This window comes from Pseudophryne corroboree, chromosome 5 (assembly GCF_028390025.1).
Source record: "Pseudophryne corroboree isolate aPseCor3 chromosome 5, aPseCor3.hap2, whole genome shotgun sequence".
In the NCBI taxonomy this organism is placed as follows: Eukaryota; Metazoa; Chordata; class Amphibia; order Anura; family Myobatrachidae; genus Pseudophryne; species Pseudophryne corroboree.
In genome coordinates this window covers 121,539,800-121,567,534 of record NC_086448.1, presented here as the reverse complement: position 1 = coordinate 121,567,534, position 27,735 = coordinate 121,539,800, and the positions used below count along the sequence as shown (strand labels likewise).

The 27,735-nt window shown below is 48.8% G+C and overlaps 1 protein-coding gene across 2 annotated transcripts in view; it reads right to left on the bottom strand.

Moving 5' to 3' along the window:
• Nucleotides 1-27,735, bottom strand: part of GAD2 (glutamate decarboxylase 2) — a 227,069-nt gene that overhangs the window by 86,803 nt on the left and 112,531 nt on the right. For both annotated transcript variants that reach the window (XM_063921647.1, XM_063921646.1), the window contains exon 6: nt 20,789-20,901. In XM_063921647.1, the coding sequence (XP_063777717.1) occupies nt 20,789-20,901 (113 nt within the window). The remainder of the gene's footprint in view (nt 1-20,788; nt 20,902-27,735) is intronic.

Sequence of the window (27,735 nt, the reverse complement as noted above, 5' to 3'; positions counted from 1 at the left end):
ACAGAACACGGTGGGGGTGACACGATGACAGAACATGGGGGGGTGACGCGGTGACAGAACACGGGGAGGGGGGGTGACAGTGACAGAACACGGGTGTGTGACACGGTGTCAGAACACGGTGGGGGTGACACGGTGACAGAACACGGGGAGGGGGGTGACCGTGACAGAACACGGGTGTGTGACACAGTGACAGAACACGGTGGGGGTGACACGGTGACAGAACACGGTGGGGGTGACAGAACACGGGGGGTGTGACACAGTGACAGAACACGGTGGGGGTGACACGGTGACAGAACATGGGGGGGTGACGCGGTGACAGAACACGGGGAGGGGGGGTGACAGTGACAGAACACGGGTGTGTGACATGGTGACAGAACACGGTGGGGGTGACACGGTGACAGAACACGGGGAGGGGGGGTGACAGTGACAGAACACGGGTGTGTGACACAGTGACAGAAAACGGTGGGGGTGACACAGTGACAGAACACGGGGAGGGGGGTGACAGTGACAGAACACGGGTGTGTGACATGGTGACAGAACACGGTGGGGGTGACACGGTGACAGAACACGGGGAGGGGGGGTTTGACAGTGACAGAACACGGGTGTTTGACTGACACAGTGACAGAAAACGGTGGGGGTGACATGGTGACAGAACACGGTGGGGGTGACAGAACACGGGGGGTGTGACACAGTGACAGAACACGGTGGGGGTGACACGGTGACAGAAAATGGGGGGGGGTGACACGGTGACAGAACACGGGGAGGGGATGTGACAGTGACAGAACACGGGTGTGTGACACAGTGACAGAAAATGGTGGGGGTGACACAGTGACAGAACACGGGGAGGGGGGGTGACAGTGACAGAACACGGATGTGTGACACGGTGACAGAACACGGGGGGTGTGACAGAGTGAAAGAACATGGGGAGGGGGGGGGTGACAGTGACAGAACATGGTGGGGGTAACACGGTGACAGAACACGGGGAGGGGGGTGACAGTGACAGAACACGGGTGTGTGACACGGTGACAGAACACGGTGGGGGTGACACGGTGACAGAACACGGGGAGTGGGGGGTGACCGTGACAGAACGCGGGTGTGTGACACAGTGACAGAACACGGTGGGGGTGACACGGTGACATAACACGGTGGGGGTGACAGCACACGGGGGGTGTGACACAGTGACAGAACACGGTGGGGGTGACACGGTGACAGAACATGGGGGGGGTGACGCGGTGACAGAACACGGGGAGGGGGGTGACAGTGACAGAACACGGGTGTGTGACATGGTGACAGAACACGGTGGGGGTGACACGGTGACGGAACACGGGGAGGGGGGGTGACAGTGACAGAACACGGGTGTGTGACACGGTGACAGAACACGGTGGGGGTGACACGGTGACAGAACACGGGGAGGGGGGGGGGTGACCGTGACAGAACACGGGTGTGTGACACAGTGACAGAACACGGTGGGGGTGACACGGTGACAGAACACGGTGGGGGTGACAGAACACGGGGTTGTGACACAGTGACAGAACACGGTGGGGGTGACACGGTGACAGAACATGGGGGGGGGTGATGCGGTGACAGAACACGGGGAGGGGGGTGACAGTGACAGAACACGGGTGTGTGACATGGTGACAGAACACGGTGGGGGTGACACGGTGACAGAACACGGGGAGGGGGGGTGACAGTGACAGAACACGGGTATGTGACACAGTGACAGAAAACGGTGGGGGTGACACAGTGACAGAACACGGGGAGGGGGGTGACAGTGACAGAACACGGGTGTGTGACACGGTGACAGAACACGGTGGGGGTGACACGGTGACAGAAGACGGGGAGGGGGGGTTTGACAGTGACAGAACACGGGTGTTTGACACAGTGACAGAAAACGGTGGGGGTGACACGGTGACAGAACACGGTGGGGGTGACAGAACACGGGGGGTGTGACACAGTGACAGAACATGGTGGGGGTGACACGGTGACAGAAAATGGGGGGGGTGACACGGTGACAGAACACGGGGAGGGGGTGTGACAGTGACAGAACACGGGTGTGTGACACAGTGACAGAAAATGGTGGGGGTGACACAGTGACAGAACACGGTGGGGGTGACACGGTGACAGAACATGGCGGGGGTGACGCGGTGACAGAACACGGGGAGGGGGGTGACAGTGACAGAACACGGGTGTGTGACATGGTGACAGAACACGGTGGGGGTGACACGGTGACGGAACACGGGGAGGGGGGATGACAGTGACAGAACACGGGTGTGTGACACGGTGACAGAACACGGTGGGGGTGACACGGTGACAGAACACGGGGAGGGGGGGTGACCGTGACAGAACACGGGTGTGTGACACAGTGACAGAACACGGTGGGGGTGACACGGTGACAGAACACGGTGGGGGTGACAGAACACGGGGGGTGTAACACAGTGACAGAACACAGTGGGGGTGACACGGTGACAGAACATGGGGGGGGGTGACGCGGTGACAGAACACGGGGAGGGGGGTGACAGTGACAGAACACGGGTGTGTGACATGGTGACAGAACACGGTGGGGGTGACACGGTGACAGAACATGGGGAGGGGGGGTGACAGTGACAGAACACGGGTGTGTGACACAGTGACAGAAAACGGTGGGGGTGACACAGTGACAGAACACGGGGAGGGGGGTGACAGTGACAGAACACGGGTGTGTGACACGGTGACAGAACACGGTGGGGGTGACACGGTGACAGAAGACGGGGAGGGGGGGTTTGACAGAGACAGAACACGGGTGTTTGACACAGTGACAGAAAACTGTGGGGGTGACACGGTGACAGAACACGGTGGGGGTGACAGAACACGGGGGGTGTGACACAGTGACAGAACACGGTGGGGGTGACACGGTGACAGAAAATGGGGGGGGGTGACACGGTGACAGAACACGGGGAGGGGGTGTGACAGTGACAGAACACGGGTGTGTGACACAGTGACAGAAAATGGTGGGGGTGACACAGTGACAGAACACGGGGAGGGGGGGTGACAGTGACAGAACATGGATGTGTGACACGGTGACAGAACACGGGGGGTGTGACACAGTGAAAGAACATGGGGAGGGGGGGTGACAGTGACAGAACATGGTGGGGGTGACACGGTGACAGAACACGGGGAGGGGGGTGACAGTGACAGAACACGGGGGGGTGTGACACAGTGACAGAACACGGTGGGGGTGACAGTGACAGAACACGGATGTGTGACACGGTGACAGAACACGGGGGGTGTGACACAGTGAAAGAAAACGGGGAGGGGGGATGACAGAACACGGTGGGGGTGACAGTGACAGAACACGGGGGGTGTGACATGGTGACAGAACATGGTGGGGTTGACAGCGACAGAACACGGGGGGGTGACACAGTGACAGAACACGGGGGGTGACACAGTGACAGAACACGGGGAGGTGACACAGTGACAGAACACGGGGAGGTGACACAGTGACAGAACACGGGGAGGTGACACAGTGACAGAACATGGGGGGTGACAGTGACAGAACACGGGGGGGTGACACAGTGATTGAACACGGGGGGGTGACAGTGACAGAACACGGGGGGGTGACACAGTGACAACACGGGGGGGGTGACATAGTGACAGAACATGGGGGTGACATGGTGACAGAACACGGGAGGGGTTGGTACAGCGAGAGCTAAAGATCTCTCACCCAAACCTAAAAACAGTCTGACGCCACTGCCCGCACACACAAATATATGCACACTATCACACACACACACACACACACACACACACACACACACACACACACACACACACACACACACTTTCTTTCACTTTTCCCATTAACTTACTGATCTGGCTGGCAGTGGCAGGAAGGATGGATCTGTAGCAGTCTGGCTCTTGTCCCGTGTAGCTCCGCCCCCCTGAGGTCCCATGTAGCCCCGCCCCTCATCGACATGTAGCCCCCGCCCCCTTCTCGGCTGAACACAGCCGTTGTCACTGGGGACTCTGGAGGAGGGAGGAGGCTGCTACAACGCAGCAGCAGGGGAGAGAGGCGCCGCTGGCAGCTTGGAGGTACTGCAGTGCAGAGCAATGACAAGCAGCTCAGCCGGTCGGGCCGCTTGTCATTGCTCGCTGGTGGAAGGCAGTGGGCCGAGTAGGATCGGTTTGTGGGCCGCATCCGGCCCGCGGGCCGTATTTTGCCCACCCCTATGGTAGACTGTCAAAGGGGACCCATCAAGGTGCAGGGGCCAACGCTCCACCACCACGAGGCCGCGAACCACAGTACGCATGAGCCAATGTGTTAGGGCAGGTAGGTAAGGCAACCCAATGCCTGCAACCCAGCCGCCCGCGCTCAATAACTGCTACCCAACGAGTGAACGCTGTCCGATATTTTACAAACGTGGCTGGAGCCACCGTCTGGCATGCCAAAGCAGTTATCCCTGCCATATAACCTGCCAACAATGAGAAGGACAAACGTCACCTGTAAGCGCTGCAGCAGGGACCAATGCGTGGAACCTATCCCACTGTCGTCTAGAAAGAGCGTTGGCAATCCCGTTGTCTACCCCAGAAATGTGACGCGCAACAAAGTGTACGTTAATACACAAGCAGCGCAAGACCAGATGGGCCAAAAAGTGAAGAAAGGGGAGCGAAGATGATCGCTGCCCATTGATAGCCTGAACCACGCCCAGAGTGTCACACCAGAAGACCACATGCCGGTCTCTAACCCGTTCACCCCACAGCTCCAATGCAACTACAATGGGAAAAAGTTCCAGCAACAAAAGGTTTCGGGTTAAGCCCCACTGGAACCAGGAATCCGGCCAAGGGGCAGCGGACCATGCACCATTGAGGTACGCACCATATCCCCAGGAACCTGACCCATCGGTGATAAACTGGATACCCAGACTGTGGACCGTGTTTGAAAGCCAAATGGATACACCATTGAACTCACTTAAAAAGGTATCCCAAACTCGCAGATCCCTGCAAAGCTCGGATGACAACCTAATGAAGTGAAGTGGCCGACGCATGGCAGCCGTCGCCGCTTCAATTTGTGACAAAAAAATTCTACCCATGGGAATGACCCGGCAAGCAAAATTGAAAAGACCGAGAAGGGATTGGCGCTGGCGCAAGGCAACCTTGCCGCCTGCCAATGCCCTCTCAATCCCCTACGCCGTTTGACAACTTTGTCTAAGGGCAAATGGCAGCAGCCCACCTCAGTATCTATTTCAGTGCCTAGATACAAGAGGCAAGTGCAGGGACCCTCACATTTGTCTGGAGCGATCAGTACCCCGAATTCAGAAAAGAGTGCTGTCAAGGAGAATGGTAAACGCGCACACCTGTCTGAATTGGAAGCCCTATGCACAGGAAAACGTCCAGATAGTAGGCGACTTCCGTTTCACCCGTCCCAGCGCAAACGCACCAATGGAGAAATGAACTAAAAGCCTAGAAAAAGCACAGGAGACCGAGCAACCCATGGGAAGTCATTTGTCGATGTAAAATCCGTTGTCCAGCCTAAAGCCCATGAAACGAAACGAATAAGGGTGCAATGGCAAAAGACAAAATGCAGATTCAACATCAATTGTACCCAATAATGCATGGGGGCCCACCGCTCTAAGTGCAACGCATCATCAAATGACTGATATATAACTGAAGATAGCGCCGTACGGATTGCATCGTTAACTGACGCGCCATGTGGGTAAGACAGGTGCTGGATTAGTCTAAATACACCAGGAGTTTTCTGAGGAACCACTCCGACCAGGGATAACACCAAACCGGCAAAAGGGGTGAAGCAAAGGGGCCGGCCATGCGACCCAGCTGCCCCTCCTTGGCCACTTTGCCTTTCAGAACGTGGGGAAGGTCTCTGACCGAGCGTAAGTTCCGAGGAGCCGAGTAAGGGACCTCGCCGCTAATGGGAAGGCGAAATCCCCCGGTAAAACCATCCAGCAAAAATTGTGCCTGAGGGTGAAGTGGGTACCAGTGCAACCATTTACGCATGGTGTCCACCCTGACGGGGAAAGGGGCTTTACTGAGCGCTATTAACGCTGGAGGAACTGCCACCCGATCCTGCACCGGTAGGCTTGGGACATTCCTTAGCTGGATGGGACGCTCTGCAATGCAGGCAGCAGTGTCGAAAACGACATGTGGTCCCGGAGCCGCAATTGCCATTGTTAAAGGCAAAACAACGACCCTTGGACCTCTTTCCCGTGTTGGCCCCTTCCTCAAGCTCGAGGGAGCTCTTGGTAACCTCAAGCCACACTTCGACATCCTTCACTCTGAAGGCTGTGATGTGCAGCCCGTGCTGCTTGCGCCTGAACTCCGTATCATACCGAAGCCATGCGAGAGGCCTGTTAGAAAGAAACAGACCATGAATCATGTGCAGATAGCTCCCGGGCCTATGGTGACATGAATGCTTACTGCGCTTGTGGGAACGCCTGTACCTCCAGGGTTTACCCTTGTTATGCTCCGCATGCCCCTTGCCACTCGCAGCCTCGACCACCTCACCCCGCTGCCCTAGTGCACAATCAACATCAGTTTCACCTAACAAGGAGGCTTGGGAGTCCTGTCTCGGGGAGGTCGATGCGGAAGACTGCTCACTGTCACTGGAATTGCTCTCCACCATGTCCACCTGATCTGAAACACGTGAGGTAACAGAAGGTGCCAGCGAAGAGCCAGGCAATCGGTTATTTGCAGACGCCTGTGCACTGGACCCATTGGCAACCAGTGAGTGCTGTCCTGCAGAAGAATTAGGAGCGGCACATAACGATATTAGTTGAGTGACCAGCGTGGTCAGGGCAGACCGCAAGTCACTGAACCGCCCCATTGATCCACTCCCGGACACCTGCGCAATCAACAGGGGAGTCAAAATCCCTATGACGGAAACCAGTAGTGCGGTAAGAGACGCTGTGCCTCCAGTGCGGGCCCTGCCGATGGTGTAATAGGGAGTGCAATGCCACTAATGGAAGGTTCATCTCCAGCCAAAGGCCTAGCACCACCATCCAGATGTGCAGGACCTTGAGCTGTGCGTCCAGTTCTATGCCCAGTGACTGCCTGAGGCAGGCTGGCACTGACCAGGGGCTTCAAGGCCCGACGGGGGGTCCACAAATCAGGCCGACCCAGAGTGGCCGCTGATGCCAGAGCATCTGCCGCAGGAGACTGAGCCTCGCTAGAAACAGTGGCAATCCCCTGGCTGGGTACATCAGCACCACACCTCCTGACACATCGTGCCCGAGCCCGGGCACTGCGTGACAAGATGGGCGCACGTGCTGCTGCCCCTGCATGTGCCCCACGACCCTTTGAGGACCCCTCAGCATTATTATTGGGGACTGAATCCCTGGGAGCTGGAACATCATGCCCTCCAGGGGACAGCCGCTGACTCCCCTTGTGGGCCAATCATGTGCATCATGTGCATTATAAGGATGCTGATAAATCAGCACTTCTAGGGGTCAAATGCACCTGTCTCCCACGAAGTCCCACCGCAGGCCCGACCCATGCACCACGTGCGGCAACGGGGACCAAGGCAGAGGCGGGAAAATCGCTGGTGGGAGCCGGGACCCGCCGGAGGCCACCTGAGAGCGTTGCGGGTCCCCCGGCAGAAGTAGCCATGAGACCGCCGGGGGAATCACCCGCGAGCGCATACGTGGCAGCAGGCAACATTACAATGCACAAACAATAAGAAGAAAATAGAAAAAGAAGAAAGGACAGAAGTTTATTAAGATAGAATAAGTAGGTCAGGGATAGGGAGGAATAGTGAAAGAAATATTGAAAAGCAAGAAGAGAATTGTAAAATAAAAGGGGGGGGGTTTACTCAAAATGTCTGCTAGCTCCTCCCTAACACTCCCATTATTCTAATTAACATCCAACCCCCCAGACCTCTTTAACTGTTTGCTAACCTGCTAATTGTGCAAGGCCCATGCAATCCTACGGCCTTGAAGTTTACAAACGCTTGCGCTATTTTCACTCGCTCTTCATTCCAGGGATAATATTGGCTTTGGTACAGATGTGTCCACATAAACCTTTCCTAAAGCCGGGTACACACTGGAGTGATGTTGGTCCGATATGTTGTTTCCCGCTGAATCAGAATGACATATTGGGCATATTGCGCAATATGTGGGTGCCCACGGTCGTTAGCAACATCACCCAGTCGGCAATGCTGCATGGCCAAGCAGGTGATTATGCAAGCGACCTAGTGCTATGTAAATGAAGAATGGAGCTATAGGTCAATCAGTCCTTTATACATTGTATACATACATATATCGGCTGCGGACACATCACCCAGCGCATCAGGTGGTGGTCAGGGATGGTCGCATGTCCACAGAGCTCCCATCCCCAGCCCCATAATTCACAATCACCCTGCAGCCACCCACCCACTGCCACTTCCAGAGTACTGCTTTAAATGTGGCCTCAATCACTGCCACCATTGCAGCAACACCCCGCCATACGTGGCCTCAGCACCAGTGCTCAGAGCTGCCTACTGCTCGCAGCACAGTGAGCCCCTGCCAGAGACCTGGCTCTGCCTGCTGCCACCCTGAGATGTGGCCTGGAAAGGACTTGGTTGGAGAGGACACCTGGCAGACTGGGGAGGGCATATTCCAGAGAGGACACCTGTAAGCTGACACTGATGCAGGATTCAATCCATTCTGCACCAGCCCCCACCCCCCCCTTCCCCCCGCACTGGCAAACAGACCCATCATGGAGCCCACATTGAGCTAATCTGCCTTGGCTGTTGAGGTGGTGCATGCTGCAGGCGCCATTTTGGACTCCTACGATCCTTGACAAAGGCATTATTGCTGAAACGCGTTGGACACTGCTGGACGCTGCAACACAATTATTTACCACACTTTACAGCTCTCTCCCCCGGCTGGAGAACGAGGACTGCCCGAGAGATCCCGCACCACGTGACGCATCACGTGACGCGGCTACCAGGAAGTGACCAACAGGACCCTAAGCAGGCGAGTGCAGCGGCTGCTGCACTGCACGGTGTTCGAGACACCAGGGACTGGTAGACAACAGCACTGGAGGATACAGGCACGGAAGCTGAGCCGGCACAGGCGCGCTGAACGCACCCCCGGCGGTAAGTAAAAGAACCAAGCCCGTAACCTGTTTTCCTCATAGTGGTGCACATAGACATCAGCAATACAAGGGTCAGACTAGCGGGATGCCGCAACAGTCTCATACCCCACTAACACTGATAAACTTTTTTACTCATACTAAATACATAGGTCATATCCACCTATGGTAAAGGTGCCCTAACAGCAGTGGTGCAAGTGTGTGGGTACGGGTGGGTACGGCGTACCCGTAAGAATTTAGCCGTGGGTACGCCGTACCCACACCGACGGGCCGCCGCTCCTCTTTCCTCCCTCCCTCCCTCTGCTGCTCCCCGCCGTCCCCGCCGCTGATGTGAGGGAAGGAGAGTGCAGCCTGCGCCTGTCCTTCCCCTCAGTCTCCGGCGGGTGTCTCAGTTTATTTCAGCGCCGATCCGTGAGCCAATCAGAGCTCGCGGGTGCGAGCTCTGATTGGCTCACGGATCGGCGCTGAAATAAACTGAGACACCCGCCGGAGACTGAGGGGAAGGAGAGGCGCAGGCTGCGCTCTCCTTCCCTCACACAGACAGGGCGGCAGCGGTGAGCGGGGGCATGTTATACCTGGCACTGGGAGATATCTGGCACTGGGGGGGCATTTATATCTGGCACTGGGGGATATCTGGCACTGGGGGGGCATTTATATCTGGCACTGGGGGATATCTGGCACTGGGGGGGCATTTATACCTGGCACTGGGAGATATCTGGCACTGGGGGGGCATTTATATCTGGCACTGGGGGATATCTGGCACTGGGGGGGCATTTATATCTGGCACTGGGGGATATCTGGCACTGGGGGGGCATTTATACCTGGCACTGGGGGATATCTGGCACTGGGAGATATCTGGCACTGGGGGGGCATTTATATCTGGCACTGGGGGATATCTGGCACTGGGAGATAACTGGCACTGGGGGGGGGGGGGCATTTATATCTGGCACTGGGGGATATCTGGCACTGTGGGGGCATTTCTGTATCTGGCACTGGGGGGCAATGTATATTTGACACAGTGGGGGCATTTGTGTATCTGGCACTGTGGGGCAATGTATATCTGGCACTGTGGGGCAATGTGTATCTGGCACTGTGGGGCAATGTGTATCTGGCACTGTGAGGCAATGTGTATCTGGCACTGTGAGGCAATGTGTATCTGGCACTGTGGGGCAATGTGTATCTGGCACTGTGAGGCAATGTATATCTGGCACTCTGGGGGCATTTGTGTATCTGGCACTGTGAGGCAATGTGTATCTGGCACTCTGGGGACATTTGTGTATCTGGCACTCTGGGGGCATTTGTGTATCTGGCACTGTGAGGCAATGTGTATCTGGCACTGTGGGGCAATGTATATCTGGCACTGTGGGGCAATGTGTATCTGACACTATTGGGGTCATACGTGTATCTGCCCCTCCCCCCATATGTGTATCACGCCCCCATTTCCATTGACCACGCCCCATGTGGCATTTGGCCACACCCATTTTTTTGCACGCACGCCTTCGGCGCGCACACACAGTACCCGTAAGACATTTTTTCTACTTGCACCACTGCCTAACAGGAACACCTGACATTCACCCATCAGAGGTCAATCCAGATCAGGGTATACCGTTTAGGAGGGTATATACTGTACAAAGGGTGGTCTGCATGACACACCTGATAGAGACTTTTTTACCCACAAATAAATATCAGTTCTCAAATCAGTACAAACATAGTCCTCATTTCTTTAATCATTTCACACACAGTCATTGACTAAATCAATATTCCTCCCCCCTCCCCCCTCCTCTCAGCCTTCAAATCTCACATCTGAGTGCGCTGACCATATCCAATTCATAATTCAGTAGGAGGTTGGACACCTCCAGGTCTAGCAGCACCAATTCCCTACATTTCCCTCCCCCACCAGTGAGCGCAGTCTCCCATTTTTTCTTTTGTCTGCGGCCTGATGTTTAGCACCCCAATTCCATCATGGCCCTGATGCCTCCAAATTGTATATGCCCCTGGATCCCCACTCCTGCCTGCAGCCCCCCACCCCCACACACACACCCCGTCGACTCCTGGCTGATCTCCGAAGCAATGCAGGGTGATTACTCCTCACGTATACCCTGTGTCACGGTCCCTGAATAGGGGTCTTGTTGCAATTTGCTTTATTATTATTAGTGTGGCGTAGTTATCGTACAGTTACAGAAATGTACTCACTTTGTCCCCTCTGCATCTACTGTTTTTGTGTTTTACCTTGTACCTTCGTCCTACTGTATGCTATACATGTAGGCAGGCCCGGCGCTACCCGCTCAGCGAAGGGATGCAGTGCAGGGAGGCGCTGGGACGGAGAGGCGCTCCCCCTGCTCTGCATCCCTCCCCTGCTGCTGCGCCGTCCTGTCCCCCCCCTGCTGCTGCTGCTGCCAGCTGCTGTGCCTGTCACTGTATGACAGGTAACAGCGCTGGCAGCATGAAAAGCCCACTCCCCTCCCCCAATCACCTGTGACAGCGGCTGTGTGCAGTGCGGGTCCTGAAGAGGGGGCGGAGCTATAATGACACGAGGGGCGGAGCTATGATGACATGAGGGTTGGAGCTACGCGGGATAGAGGGGCGGAGCTACATGGGACCCGCTGAGCAGTGGGAGAGTAAGCACTGCAGTGACGGCCAGCCAGACTTGGATACTTGGTAAGTGGAGGGTGAGAGAGAAATGTAACTATGTGTGTGTGTGTGTGTGCGTGTGCGTGTGTGCATGGCGGGTGGGTGTGTGTGTGTGTGCGTGTGTGCATGGTGCGTGTGTGTATATATGTGTGAATTATGTATGTGTGCGCACGCTTTACTGGGGGGGGCATTATATGTAAGGACGCTATTATTACTGGGGGGGCATTACGTATAAGGACGCTACTACTGAGGGGTCATTATGTATAAGGACGCTACTACTGGGGGGGCATTACGTATAAGGACGCTACTTCTGGGGGGGGCATTACGTATAAGGACGCTACTACTACTGGGGGTGCATTACGTATAAGGACGCTACTACTACAGGGGGGGGCATTACGTGTAAGGACGCTACTATTACTGGGGTGGCATTATGTACAAGGACGCTACTATTACTGGGGGGCATTATGTACAAGGACGCTACTATTACTGGGGGGGGGCATTACGTATAAGGATGCTACTACTACTGGGGGGCATTACGTATAAGGACGCTAATACTACTGGGGGGGCATGTACAAGGATGCTACTATTACTGGGGGGTCATTACGTATAAGGACGCTACTACTACTGGGGGGGGCATTACGTATAAGAACACTACTAGTACTGGGGGGCATTACGTATAAGGACGCTACTACTACTGAGGGGCATTATGTATAAGGACGCTACTACTACTGGGGGGGCATTACGTATAAGAACACTACTACTACTGGGGGGCATTACATATAAGGATGCTACTACTACTGGGGGGGCATTATGTATAAGGACGCTACTACTACTGGGGGGGCATTATGTATAAGGATGCTACTACTTCTACTGGGGGGGCATTATGTATAAGGACGCTACTACTACTGGGGGGCATTATGTTTAAGAACACTACTAGTACTGGGGGGCATTACATATAAGGATGCTACTACTACTAGGGGGGCATTATGTATAAGGACGCTACTACTACTGGGGGGGCATTATGTATAAGGACGCTACTACTTCTGGGGGGGCATTATGTATAAGGACGCTACTACTACTGGGGGGGCATTATGCATAAGGACGCTACTACTACTTGGGGGCATTACGTATAAGATGAATAAGATTGTGCTACATTGTGGCGTAATTTTAAATGGGGGTACTATTGTGTGGCCATGCCCCTTACTTGTGAGACCACTCCCCTTTTCCCGACACGCACCAAAGGAATATTGGAGGGCGCAAATTTATAGTTTGCAGGGAGGCGCCGAACACCCTAGCACCGGCCCTGCATGTAGGGTATACCTCCAATGCATGATGGGATCCTACTCCTAGCATTAGGACACTACAACCATCCATTTGGGCCATCTCTTCTGAGTATGACCTATTTCACCCAGGTAATCCTACATAGTGTGCCCAAGATGGTTGCCTCATCTGGTACCTTTTGTGAGTGGAATATATTATATAACCCGTGGAAGTTATTTCCCAAAATGTCTGCACCAACCCTGCATTATGCTTGTGCTCTCTAGGTTTCGTTATTCTATGTACACACTGAGATTATCAGACTGAGCATTTGAAAATCGTATATGACTAAGGGGTCTCTTTACAAAGCCATGGACGGAGATAAAGTGGACGGAGATAAAGCATCAGCCAATCAGCTCCTAACTACCATTTTTCAAACCCAGCCTAAAACATGGCAGTTAGAAGCTGATTGGCTGGTGCTTTATTTAGTAAATAGACCCCTGGGTGCTGACAACTTCTGTACTCTCTATTGTCATTTAACACTATAAGAAGAAATCTTGGCTTTGTATAGTAAGTGTTAATAATAGTAACTCAGGGACAGATGTATTAAGCCTGGCGAAGTGATAAAGTGGAAGGTGATAAAGCACCAGCCAATCATCTCCTAGCTGTCAAGTTCCAGGCTGGGTTTGAAAAATGACAGTTAGGAGCTGACTAGCTGGTGCGTTATCACCTTCCACTTTATCACTTCACCAGGCTTAATACATCTGCCCCTCAGTTCTTGATAATTCTAACAAGAACAATTACAGTTACTCAAACAGCTGTCACATTTGACTATATATCTTAAGTGGACAGAGCTCTGCTTTTCTAAGCAGAAATATAATTTTTGGTTTCCATTACACTCATCTATGCATCGTTGTCACATTTATTTTAATACTCTGCTACAAATGTCTGGTAGGGATATAGAAGTGCCCACAATGATAAACACAGCCTGATTGCATTTCCATTTTTCATTACCTAAAGGCACACGCATATTATGCATACTGTAATTGGAGCTCAGTTGCAAAAACACAGATGAGTGGGTATTGTGTGAGTGATAGTGGGCTGTCCTCAGGACATCTTCTCTTTATCTGAGAGTAACATATGACAGTGTAATGCACAAAGAAAATGTTCACAGGAGAATAATTGGTAATGGAAGCATATAGTGAACAAGGGATTTTTTTTTTTTTTTTTTTATGAACTGGCACAGAACTACCAGGAGTGTTATGGTGGTATAGAGACCTGTGGAAAACAGAAGACACTTCCATGCTCTATTATTAAAGGTAAAAGTAGCTCACAAAGGGACAGATGTACTAAACCTTGGAGAGAGATAAAGTGGAGAGAGATAAATTACCAATCACTCAGCTCCTGTAATTTTTCAAACACAGCCTGTAATATGACAGTTAGGAGCTGATTGGCTGGTACTTTGGCCCAGATTTATCAAGCCTTGGAGAGTGATAAATTGCTTAGCTTTCAACTTTGAAGAAAGCTGACTCGGGACTCCTATGCGTTGCGTAGTCGCGGCCGCCATAGAAAGGTAAATGGTTTCTACAAAAGGGGCATGGCTTAGCGGGAATGCAGCGACCGCCTGCCACGCCCCCGTTTTATCTCACTGAGGGGGCATGGCCAGCGCTCTGTGAGCTGTTGGCATGCCCTCTCTCCCTCTGTCTCCTGTGAATAGACGCTGTGCGCATACGCCGCTGCTAAGCAGAGCAGTGACTACATGAGCCTCCCAACTGCCCCCCACCGCGGGACATGGTGGGACAGCAGGACAGTCCAAAAAAACGGGACTGTCCCGTGAAAATCGGGACAGTTTGGAGGTATGCAGTAGCATGGTGATAAAGTACCAGCCAACTAGCTCCTAACTGTCATTTCTGAAACACAGCCTGTGACATGGAAGTTAGGAGCTGATTGGTTGGTACTTTATCACCGTGCTATTTATCACTCTGCAAGGCTTGATAAATGGGGGCGTTAAACTCAAAGGCAGTACATAATTTACTAAGGGGTTTATTCATGTAGGATTGCGTTAAAATGGTTTTAATCATCACCACGCATCGCAGTCTTATGTCAGCTCAGTTTTTTTAATTTCTCCTCCGCAATTCATTAATGCTTGCTGTGCATGTGTTGTGAAGCGGTTACTCCTCCCCCCACAATCCCTCCTTGTCGCCGTCTTTCTAATGTTTCCACGGCTGGTCTGTATTTTTGTGCGTGCGCTCTTTTGACCCCGCTGGCGTCGGAAGGAAACCTCCACCATCTTGTCTCAGGCTCAGCCCAGAAATACCCAAGCCCCGGAAGGAGGTTTCTGATCCGCTCCGTACCCTGAGGTCTGCCCCTTTCTGAAAGGATTTGGGGCCATCCCGCTTTGTGCCTCCAGTGTTTCCAGGAGAGAGGCCCCCAGTGCAGCACTTGCCGTTTGCACACTTTCCGCAACTTTATATCCCGCTGACCCTCACCAGGAGTGGTGCAGGCTGGGAAAACCGGGTGGAGCTAATGGATGAGAGCGGCCAGAGCAGGGGTGAGTACAAACACTACCATGGATGTCTCATCATGCTGATGCAGACTACGCCATCCTGGGATGGCGAAGCTGCACACGAGAGAGAAGCGGAAAGCAGTGCTTTCCGTGGCTACGTGAATTGCAGTTACCTTATACGGTATGATAATGCGATTACAGCACATAGCAGGGATACCGTAGGAGAAGTAAGAAGCATCTCCATGGTTTACCACAAAACGGGGCTTTTCTCTGCTACATGAATAGACCCCTAAGTGGTGAACTCCTCTTTATCATATATGAGATCTGGTGATTGGAAACGCCACTGCATTAAGCAGATTTCATTGTTATATTCCTGGAACCCTTATATGACTTTCCTAACCCTGTGGCAAGGAACACTATATTTTGCTTTGTAGATGAGTGCACTGCTTTTATGAAGCCAGAAGCTTTATTGAAACACTGTTTGGATATCCCATTGGTATTATTTATGACACACAAAAATCTTCAGCATGAGATGATTGGTTAATGTCTTGTTATTGCTAGCCATACTTCCCAACTAACCCAAGTTCAGCTGGATAGTCCCGCTTTTCTGGCACACTCCTGCAGTCCCACCCACGGGCCATAGTGTCCTGCAGGCTGTAGGGACACTACACAGTGCCAGAGTCTTTGCTTTTACTGCACAACGCAGTCTTTCTGAAGATGACACTTAGAAGTGTGAGTGTGTGTGTGGGGTTGCCAGACCCAAGTAATTAGTACTGACCACTCCTCTTGACGACAGTGACTATGAGTCCTTTTACATCATTGTGCCAAACAGCCCTTCTCAGCGGGCCAGGTCCAGTGAGAATCTGCTAGCATCCGGTGTCTTTTTACATCTTTTTTGTTGAAAATGCATCTTAGTTCTAAATGCAATGGGACTAGCATGCTCCAGATGACTTTGCTGATTAATTTGATATGTGACAAATATCTGAATCTATGCACGATGTGCTACAATGCAGCTTTTTTCCAATACAAGATCCGTTGTGCTCCGTATGCAGACTCAGTCACACACAGATATACAAGTGTCATGCAATGCATCCGGAAAGCATTCACAGCGCTTCACTTTTTCCACAGTTTGTTATGTTACAGCCTTATACCAAACTGGAATAAATGTATTTTTTCCCCTCAAAATTCTACACACATTACCCCATAATGACAATGTGAAAAAAGTTTTCTTGTGATTTTTGCAAATGTATTAAAAATAAAAAACTAAGAAATCACATGTACATAAGTATTCACAGCCTTTGCCATGAAGCTCAAATTTGAGCTCAGGTGCATCCTGTTTCCACTGATCATCCTTGAGATGTTCCTACAGCTTAATTGGAGCACACCTGTAGTAAATTCAGTTTATTGGACATGATTTGGAAAGGCACACACCTGTCTATATAAGGTCCCACACTTGACAGTGCATGTCTGAGCACAAACCAAGCATTAAGTTAAAGGAATTGTCTGTAGACCTCCGAGACAGGATTGTCTCGAGGCACAAATCTGAGGAAAGGATATTTGCTGCTTTGAAGGTCCCAATGAGCACAGTTGCCTCCATCATCCATAAATGGAAGAAGTTTGGAACTCTTCCCAGAGTTTGCCGGCTGTCTAAACTGAGCGATCAGACGAGAAGGGCCCTAGTCAGGAAGGTGACCAAGAACCCAATGGTCACTCTGTCAGAGCTACAGCATTCCTCTGTGGAGAGAGGAGAACCTTCAAGAAGGACAACCATCAATCCACCAATCAGACCTGTATGTTAGAGTGACCAGACGGAAGCCACTCCTTAGTAAAAAGCACATGGCAGCCCAAAATGCACCTGAAGCACTCTCAAACTATGAGAAAGGAAAATTCTCTGGTCTGATGAGACAAAGATTGAACTCTTTGGCGTGAATGCCAGGCGTCATGTTTGTAGGAAACCAGGTACCGCTCATCACCAGGCCAATACTATCCCTACAGTGAAGCATGGTGGTGGCAGCATCATGCTGTGGGGATGTTTTTCAGCAGCAGGAACTGGAAGACTAGTCAGAATAGAAGGAAATATGAATGCAGCAATGTATAGAGACATCCTGGATGAAAACCTGCTCCAGAGCACTCTTGACCACAGACTGGGGCGACGGTTCAGCTTTCAGCAGGACAACGACTCTAAGCACACAGCCAAGATATCAAAGGAGTGGCTTCTAGACAACTCTGTGAATGTCCTTGAGTGGCCCAGCCAGAGCCCAGACTTGAATCCGATTGAACATCTCTGGAGAGATCTGAAAATGGCTGTGCACTGACGCTTCCCATCCAATCTGATGGAGCGTGAGTGGTGCTGCAAATAGGAATGGGTGAAACTGCCCAAAGGTAAGTGTGCAAAGCTTGTGGCATCATATCCAGAAAGACTTGAGGCTGTAAGTGCTGCCAAATGTGTATCAACAAAGTATTGAGCAAAGGCTGTGAATACTTATATACATGTGATTTCTTAGTTTTTTTTTTAAATAAAGTTTCAAAAATCACCCAAAAATGTTTTTCACGTTGTCATTATGGGGTATTGTGTGTAGAATTTTGAGGGGAAAAATACATTTATTACAGTTGGAATTAGGCTGTGATATAACAAAATGTGGAAAATGTGAAGTGCTGTGAATACTTTCCAGATCCACTGTATTTCAGATTTATCATCACAGCCTCCTGGTGAATCCCAGTCATATCACATTGCAACTAAGATGCATTTTCAGCAAAAAAAAGACACCAGGCATCTCACTTTGCATGGTGTACTGAGGCTAGATTTATGAAGGCACATCTGCATAAGCAAACACAGATACAAAAAGAAGGAAAAAATAGCAAATGTGGGAAAAAAATAGTACAGCATAGGAATTGTACCAGGAGTCTTTAGCTGTATGGCTCAAAAAGGATAGATGTATGAGGACACATACAGTATGTAATTAGGGTACACAATAACTATCACCATCATGACACATCTCTACATAATCATTGGGCATAAGAATATACATTTGCAAGCCTTATGTCCACCTGTATATAATGCAAATTTATTTTGAATTTTTGATACAAATTTTACATTCAAGGTATAAAATGCATCAAACTCTATGGAGGCTATTTATGATGCAAAAAATATCAACAGTGCTATTTTAGTGGATACAAAAAAGCAGGAGCAATTCAATTCACTTCTTTAGCAGTGAAACTTAGCTGTGCCAAGTCTGACCCGACAGCACTAGTGTACATGGTTATACGCATTCACAGAAAGTCCTGACATCCAGCATAGGGAGCCAGAAGGATCCCACTGTGCAGTCCTGTCCTTCCCATAGGGAAGGAGCGGGAACCAGGAATCAGCGCCATTCATTGGAGCTTGATGAATTCTTTCAACATACAATAGTATGGGGACTCTGGGCCAGATCAGGAGGGAAAGGTAGGCAGGAGATATCTGTGATATCTCCTGCATTCCCTTTATTATGAATAGGTGGTTTTCTGTTTGCCGGTGGCCGGGCTACCGACGACCAGTATACCGGCGCCAGAATCCCGACCGCCGGCATACCAACATCTTTTCTCCCTCTTGGGGGTTCACGACCCCCCGGGAGGGAGAATAGACAGGTTGCGCGCCACCGTGCCAGCAGCGTGGCGAGCACTGCGAGCGCAGGTGTCGGTATGCCGGCGGGTGGGATTTCGGTGCCGGTATGCTGGTCGCCGGGACCCCGGCCACCGGCATACCCTACTACACCCATTATGAATGGCTCTGCTCCTTATGTTCTACAAAAGTAGGTGAAAATTATAATTTTCACCTACTGTACTTTTCTGGAAATTTAGGGATAATAAATAGATGCCTAATGGGGTTATTAAGAGATTGACGCAGATCTTGCTTCCCACAGTAAGATCTGCATCCATCTACTCACATTCTGGGGGCCACCCAGCATAGTTCAAGGCTGCCTTGCATGTGTGTGGTGCCACCCCACGATGTGTCCGCAATTTAATTGCGGACTTATCGATAAGAGGTTGACCCCTGCAGTGGGTCAGGTGCCATTTTTTTTCTAGGAATGGCTGCATGTAACGTCACACAGCTGCCCCAGAAATGATCCCAACACCCCCTTGTTTAGTCCGGCACTTCCCCTCAACGCCGCCCCCAGAATGCCCACCACTGTCAACCACCTTATGGCCGCATCTTTTCAGGAAGGAGAAAGGTCATGCATGCGCACTGCTGCACATGCATTGGATTCAGACGCTGCCTACAGATGCGCGGCTGCATTCAGGTTTGAATAGACCCCTAAATGTGGTCAGTTATAATACTTAAATCTAAAAAAATAAAATAAAATAAAAAATAAAGACTATTTCTAAAATTGGTGACAACATTAGATGAGTTGGAACTATTGCATTCACAGTGTGTAATTATTATAAATGGAAATCAATGATGGGGAAACACCAGATAATTGTTTGTTTTGCTAAATAACAACAAACAATGTAATTTATTCTTGCCTATTGTATAGAAAGTCATTTAGATAATTAATTATATTATTTATGTTATTATTGGTGAATTTTATAAACAAAGTTATCGTGCAGATATTTATGATTTATACATTCCAAAGTGAAACTTTAGATTTTTTTTCTGTTTAAAAAATAGGAAAAGAGAAATAAAAAATAAAAAACATATCCCTCTACAAAGGGGGTCATATCTGTCATCATCATACATGACAGAAACATTTTCTGTTATATTAATGTTTTGGCTAGATACAAGAGACTATAGGTTTCTTTTAAAACACTAATAAAAAAAATATATAAGCACGGCTAATTTATTGATTTGGTATCTGATTTTGGGGATCCTGAGAACAAAAACGCCAGAAAAGATAAATTATTTGATAACACACAACAAAGAGCAGGTCCCTCAATCCCAGTAGTAACCAGACATTCTAATCTCTCTGCTACACAAAGTGTTCTCTTAAATAGAATTGATTAACTTTCTTTTGATTATTCCTTTTATTCAGTATAGTCAATGTCCTGTTTACCATTCATTGTGCTGGAAATTCTACAGATTCTATTTCTTGTGTTTTAGAAACAGGAGCACTCAGAACTGCAAGGCAAATGTCTCATCCGATTATCTTTCCTACACAGCACAATCTATGCTCATGGTAATGTGCAGTTTGCTTTGAGGACTGTATAAATCTATCGGAATTAAATTCATAGACTGTGGAGAGTTATATTGGAAGCAGAGCCCCATTACATTTGGTAGTCAGCAAAACAGCATAGGAAATATATGCAGATTAAAAGAAATAACTAGAGATAATATCTTTAGGCTTTTCAATAATAATATACCTGGTGAAAATATTCCATCACCGCTTCCTCCAGGCCAACCAATCATCTCCCTCATTTTCTTTAAGGTGACATATTCCAGCAATACAAATACAGGAGCAATTTCATAAGTAAACCTAAAAGAAAAGACAACATACATGAGTATAACAATATCAAAGCACAATAATGTAATAAAAAAGTAATCATCACTTTGCTTACACTGTAATAGAGTTGAAATCGTGTAGCTTGCACTGGCGCTCAGTTTAAAAGATGTATCCCTTTTATTTAGAGGGATGTATGAGCCAACGGATGAATTATACCGAATATAGGGTTATAATAAAAAAAGGGTTTTATTTAAACACATAAAATGACTGACATCAACATACATAAGGTGCATCTGTGAAGCTGGACCAGTTAAAGTGACTGTGCAATGGAAAAAAAGGCTCTCACCATGTATTAGGGTTGCGGTGGGCTAGCTTTAAAAAAGCAACATGGGTCCAAGGCTGAAAATAGCCTAGGCACCACCGCAGTGGATTTATTCAGCTTATGAGTCCTTTAGCTTCCTTTACTGGTCCTCTCCACTCGTTACCTCCGTCCACGTGAGAGCCTTTTTTTCCATTGCACAGTCACTTTAACTGGTCCAGCTTCACCGATGCACCTTATGTATGTAGATGTCAGTCATTTTATGTGTTTAAATAAAACCCTTTTTTTATTATAACCCTATATTCGGTATAATTCATCCGTTGGCTCATACATCCCTCTAAATAAAAGGGATACATCTTTTAAACTGAGCGCCAGTGCAAGCTACACGATTTCAACTCTATTTTTATGTCTATGGAATTTATGTGTTTATTCCTTATTTGTGTAGAAGCAACTCTGCTTTGATTCATTTATTGCGCAATACTGTGGTTGTACACCCATCTCTTTTGCTTACACTGTGCAAAAGAATGAAACCAATTACCACAGACGTACATTCTTCTTTTTCTACCTGTTGCTATGATTGCTGTTTAACTACTTAATATTAGAGATGTGGAAATCCGAACACCCCCGAACTTAGGGGATCCCAGCAGAGGCGGCTGCTGCCAGTGGGCTGTTCTGCTGACCACATATTGCATGGGGAGGGGCTTCAGTACTTTATACATACAGTATAAACATACATGTAATATATATGCTGGCTGCCTTAATCCAGGTATCAGTAGCGCTGTGCGTTTTACAGCGGCCTCTGCACCCAGGACTCGGCATTCATCTTCACTTTTCCATCCTGATTGACTAGTTTTACTAGAGTCTGAGGGCGTGCTTATAGAGGAAGGAGAAATGAAGCTGAAGGCTGAGTCTGGAGGTGCAGCGGCGGCTGTGAAATTCACAACGCTGCCTATCCCTGGAGTAAAGCAGCCAGCACATATGTTACATACAACATTACATGTATGCTTATATGCATTAACCCCCCCCCCCATTCAATGTTTGGTCGGCGCTGCAGCACACACGCAGCAGCTAACACTGGATCTGAGTATTTCCCACCACTCTTGGATCCCAAAATAAGACAAAACGCCATGTTCTTAATGTCAGATATTGTGTGTTATTGGTTTTCCCGGAGTCAGATCTTGCGTGTTTTGGATTCTATGTAAGTCCCTCCCTCGTGAGCACAGTCATCATTTCACACTGGAGAGCAGAGGTAGAGGGTGTGCGATGGGGCTGGAGGCTGGAGACAACGTGTTGTTGTTGTTGTTTATTTTTAAGTAAAATGCCACTAGTAACATTTATTAGCACGCACATTAGTGTACTATTAGGAGGAGAAGGAGGACTGCTAAACATACCATACACTAGACTTTACTTCACAAACACAGACACACACACACACACACACACACACACACACACACACACACACCATACTTGCCGACTTTATGGCAGCTGTCTCCAGGAGAGAGCAGGCAGGTCGGCTCAGCAGGGTGGGCGGGCTGTGACGGGACGTGCAGAGGGGGGCGGACCAGAGGCAGAACGGGGTGTGGCGGAGGTGAAACAGGGCGTGGTGGAGGGATCGCATCATGTAAACCACGCCCCCCGCAATGTAATGCCGCTATTACCGGCATTATACAGAAGGGGACGTGGCTATGATGACGCTATTCAACAGGAATCACGTCATCGCCTGCCCGGACCGCCCATTTTACTCACTAAGTGGGCGGCCGGGCAGGGGGGGACCCCCTGAAATCGGGAGTCTTGCCTGCTCTTCCGGGGGGCCGGGAGGGTCACTCCATTTTCCGGAGCCTCCCAGCTATTCCGGGAGAGTAGGCAAGTATGATACACACACACACACACACACACACACACACACACACACACACACACACACACACACACACACTCACACACACACACAACACACACACACACACACACACACACACACACACACACACACACACAGTAGTAGAGAGCCTGGCTGGGCCCAGGTACTTCTTTGGGTGTGTGGCCTAATCACAGGAGGTGTGGCCCTAAAAAAGATAAAAAACATAAATTGTATTTTAAGTGCCTTCCTGGGCACACTGAAGCAAAGCACACAGCAGTGTGTGCTAAGAAGATGAGGAGAAATGCTGCTGCCAAGTAAGGTGGGATAAGGGAAGACCTGGGCCCGGGCAATTAGTATCCCCCCCAACCCACTGCGCACACTCACATACACAGACACACACACCATACAGTGCACAACTGCTCACACACACACTCTGCCGATCCAGAAGCCATCTCTTGAGTTTTCTGTTAGAAAAAAATAAAAAAATAAAAAACACTCCTGTTTAATCCCCCCCCCCCCTCCTGTGCACACACACTTATTTTTTTCTACGTGACACAGCGTATCATATTAGCTGGGTTGTGTTACATAAACATAATACATATTGTCATATTAGCTGGGTTGTGTTGCATAACTATAATATATACTGGCATGTTAGCTGGGTTCTGTTACATAAACATAATACATACTGTCATGGATCAGTCTATAGAAGAGCAGTAGCATCCCAATACTACTGCTGCGGCTGCTGACAGTCATAGTACTTCTTCAACATCTACTATTGGTCAAAGGGAAAGAGGGTGTACAAAACGGCACCTCAAATCTAAAAAGCATTTCACAATGGTTAAGAAAACATAGCCTCTAAATATGAGAAGAAAGTTTACTGACAAAAAATGTAAGACTGCCAAAACGCCATACACCACACAGAGTGGCAAGGAAAGGATCAGGTCATGGCATTTCTTTGCGAGTTGTGGTCCAACTACTGCTGTTTCATACAAAAATAAGCCAGTGCCAAACACAGTCACACATCTTCTGTAACCTCACATTAAACACCTAGATGTGTGACCATTAAAATAGACAAATCAGTACCCAAAAAAAGAACACTAAGGCTGAAGAACAAACTTTGGGCCTAATACAGACCTGATTGTAAATGTGCTAAATGCTTGCGTTGCCCGGACCGCACCCCCAAAATCGTGGCCAAATACAGCCGGCCCGCCCCCTCCCGCCCAGCGACTGCCTCTGCCTGTCAATCAGGCAGAGGCGATTGCAGGGCTGAGATGGCCATCAGCTCTCTGGCATGAGCCGGTGCACTGCGGCGCCAGTGCATGCGCAGTTCAGACCAAATTGCCCGCTGTGCGAAAACGCATAGCAATGATCAGGTCTGAATTAGGCCCTTTGTGTTCAGAATCTTTAAAAATTTCTGAGGAGAGTCTAAGGGTGTCCAGGTTAGCTATGTCTGAGTCTGACATTTTTGATTCTGAAACTTTAATCCTAGAGAAGTCTTCTTTCACCATTTCTGAAACCTGAAGTATTAGTAAAAGTAAGGAAGGTGATGCTATAGACATGGACATTGAGGATGCTACAGTGGAACTGGAAGAGAAAGAAGAAGAAGAGGAAGAAGAAGAAGAAGAAGAAGAAGCAGAAGAAGAGCAGCAAAAATTCTGCACTGTCCTCCTACTATATACTGCGCACAACTAAAATGCAGCACAGGTATGGATGCATAGTATACTTGACGACACAGAGGTAGAGCAGTGGACTACTGTTCTGTACTGCTATATATATACTGGTGGTCATCAAAATTCTGCACTGTCCTTCTACTATATACTGCGCACAACTAAAATGCAGCACAGGTATGGATGCATAGTATACTTGACGACACAGAGGTAGGTAGAGTAGTGGACTACTGTACCGTGCTGCTATATATATACTGGTGGTCAGCAAAATTCTGCACTGTCCTCCTACTATATAGTATACTGCGCACAACTAAAATGCAGCACAGGTATGGATGCAAAGTATACTTGACGACACAGAGGTAGAGCAGTGGACTACTGTACCGTACTGCTATATATATACTGGTGGTCAGCAAAATTCTGCACTGTCCTCCTACTATATAGTATACTGCGCACAACTAAAATGCAGCACAGGTATGGATGCATAGTATACTTGACGACACAGAGGTAGAGCAGTGGACTACTGTACCGTACTGCTATATATATACTGGAGGTCAGCAAAATTCTGCACTGTCCTTCTACTATATACTGCGCACAACTAAAATGCAGCACAGGTATGGATGCATAGTATACTTGACGACACAGAGGTAGAGCAGTGGACTACTGTACCGTACTGCTATATATATACTGGTGGTCAGCAAAATTCTGCACTGTCCTCCTACTATATAGTATACTGCGCACAACTAAAATGCAGCACAGGTATGGATGCATAGTATACTTGACGACACAGAGGTAGAGCAGTGGACTACTGTACCGTACTGCTATATATATATACTGGTGGTCAGCAAAATTCTGCACTGTCCTCGTACTATATAGTATACTGCGCACAAATAAAATGCAGCACAGGTATGGATGGATAGTATACTTGACGACACAGAGGTAGAGCAATGGACTACTGTACCATACTGTGCTATATATATACTGGTGGTCACAGCAAAATTCTGCACTGTCCTCCTACTATATACTACAATGCAGCACAGATATGGAGCGTTTTTCAGGCAGAGAACGTAGATATTTTCAGCACACTGAGCACAGATATTTGCAAGCACACTGAGCACAGATATTTGCAGCACACTGAGCACAGATATTTGCAGCACACTGAGCACAGATATTTGCAGCACACTGAGCACAGATATTTGCAGCACACTGAACACAGAAACTGAGAGAACGCAGCCACGTCCTCTCGCTATCATCTCCAAAGCACGAGTGAAAATGGCTGCGACGCGAGAATCCGACAGCGGGATGATGACGTTCGGGCGCGCTCGGGTTAACCGAGCAAGGTGGGAAGATCCGAGGCTGCCTCGGAACCGTGTAAAATGGGTGAAGTTCGGGGGGGTTCGGATCCCGAGGAACTGAACCCGCTCATCACTAGTCTAAATTCATTGGAAATTGTTTGTGGGGTTAATAATACTGTAGGAACAGAAATAGGTCCAAATTATATGATTTTAGCTGTTTATTATCAAATTTCAAGAAATCCCAAACCAAATCTGAACCAAAACACTTGCGGGTGGTTTTGCCAAAACCGAAAACCAAAACCAAAACACAGAGAGTGGTTTTGGCATAAACCAAAACACGAGGGCCAGCACATAGCTCTACCTTAGATATCAGTTCTTATCTTTACCACGTAGATTGCTGGGCCAATCTTATCAATATGTCATTATTTATTACCAGTTACTTACATAGCGCACACATATTACATAGCACTTTACAGAGAATATCTTGCCAATTCACATCAGTCCCTGCCCCAGTGGAGCTTACAATCTATAGTTCCAACCACATGTACACACAGACACATTCACACTAGGATTAATTTAGTTGGGAGACAATTAACCTACCAATATATTTTTGGATTGTGGGAGGAAACTGGAGTACCCAGAGGAAACTTACGCAAGTACGGGGAGAATATCCAAACTCCACACAGTTAGGGCTGTGATGGGAATTGAACCCATGACCTCATTGCTGTGAGGCAGTAATGCTAACCATTACCCCATCTGTACTGCCCTAAATATCATTGTATCTAGTTTTGCTTGTTTTGTGATTCACTCAATACATAGTGCTATATATAGTACTTAGAAATTAAGCATCATACTAATAATAATAATAATAATAATAATAATAATAATAATAATAATACACCTTGCATGTACAGTAGTCTGTCCTATTACTGAAAGCTGACATATTTAAAGTTGTGTAGGAAAGTGTACTTACATTACTGTATTACATAAAAGCCCAGTAAGGAAAGTGCATAAGCTAAACATTTTTCAGGCCCAATTGAGGGGCTTGCTGTCTTCAAGATAACATATATATACACATAGTAACATAGTAACATAGTAACATAGTATCTGAGGTTGAAAAAAGACAATTGTCCATCGAGTTCAACTTATTTGTGGTGTCCTATGCATGATGATTTGACTAAAATTTCTGACTGATGCTGCTGTCAGCCATTGCATTTTATCCCTATTTATAGTAACTATAATGCATGACTATGCACCATACCCCTGGATATCCTTTTCCAATAGGAATTTATCTAACCCATTCTTAAAGGTGTTGACAGATTCCGCCATTACAACTCCCTCGGGCAGGGAATTCCAAACACGTATTGTCCTTACCGTGAAAAAGCCTTTACGCCGTATTGTGCGGAATCTCCTCTCCTCTAACCTGAGTGAGTGTCCACGAGTCCTCTGTGTTGATCTAACCAAAAACAGGTCCCGCGCAAGCTCTGTGTATTGTCCCCTTATATATTTGTAGATGTTGATCATATCCCCTCTTAGTCTCCGCTTTTCCAATGTAAACATGCCTAGTCTTTCAAGCCTTTCCTTGTATTCCATCGTCTCCATGCCCTTAATTAGTTTGGTTGCCCTCCTCTGTACCTTTTCAAGCTCCAGGATATCCTTTTTGTAGTACGGTGCCCAGAACTGTACACAGTATTCAAGGTGTGGCCTCACTAGTGATTTATATAA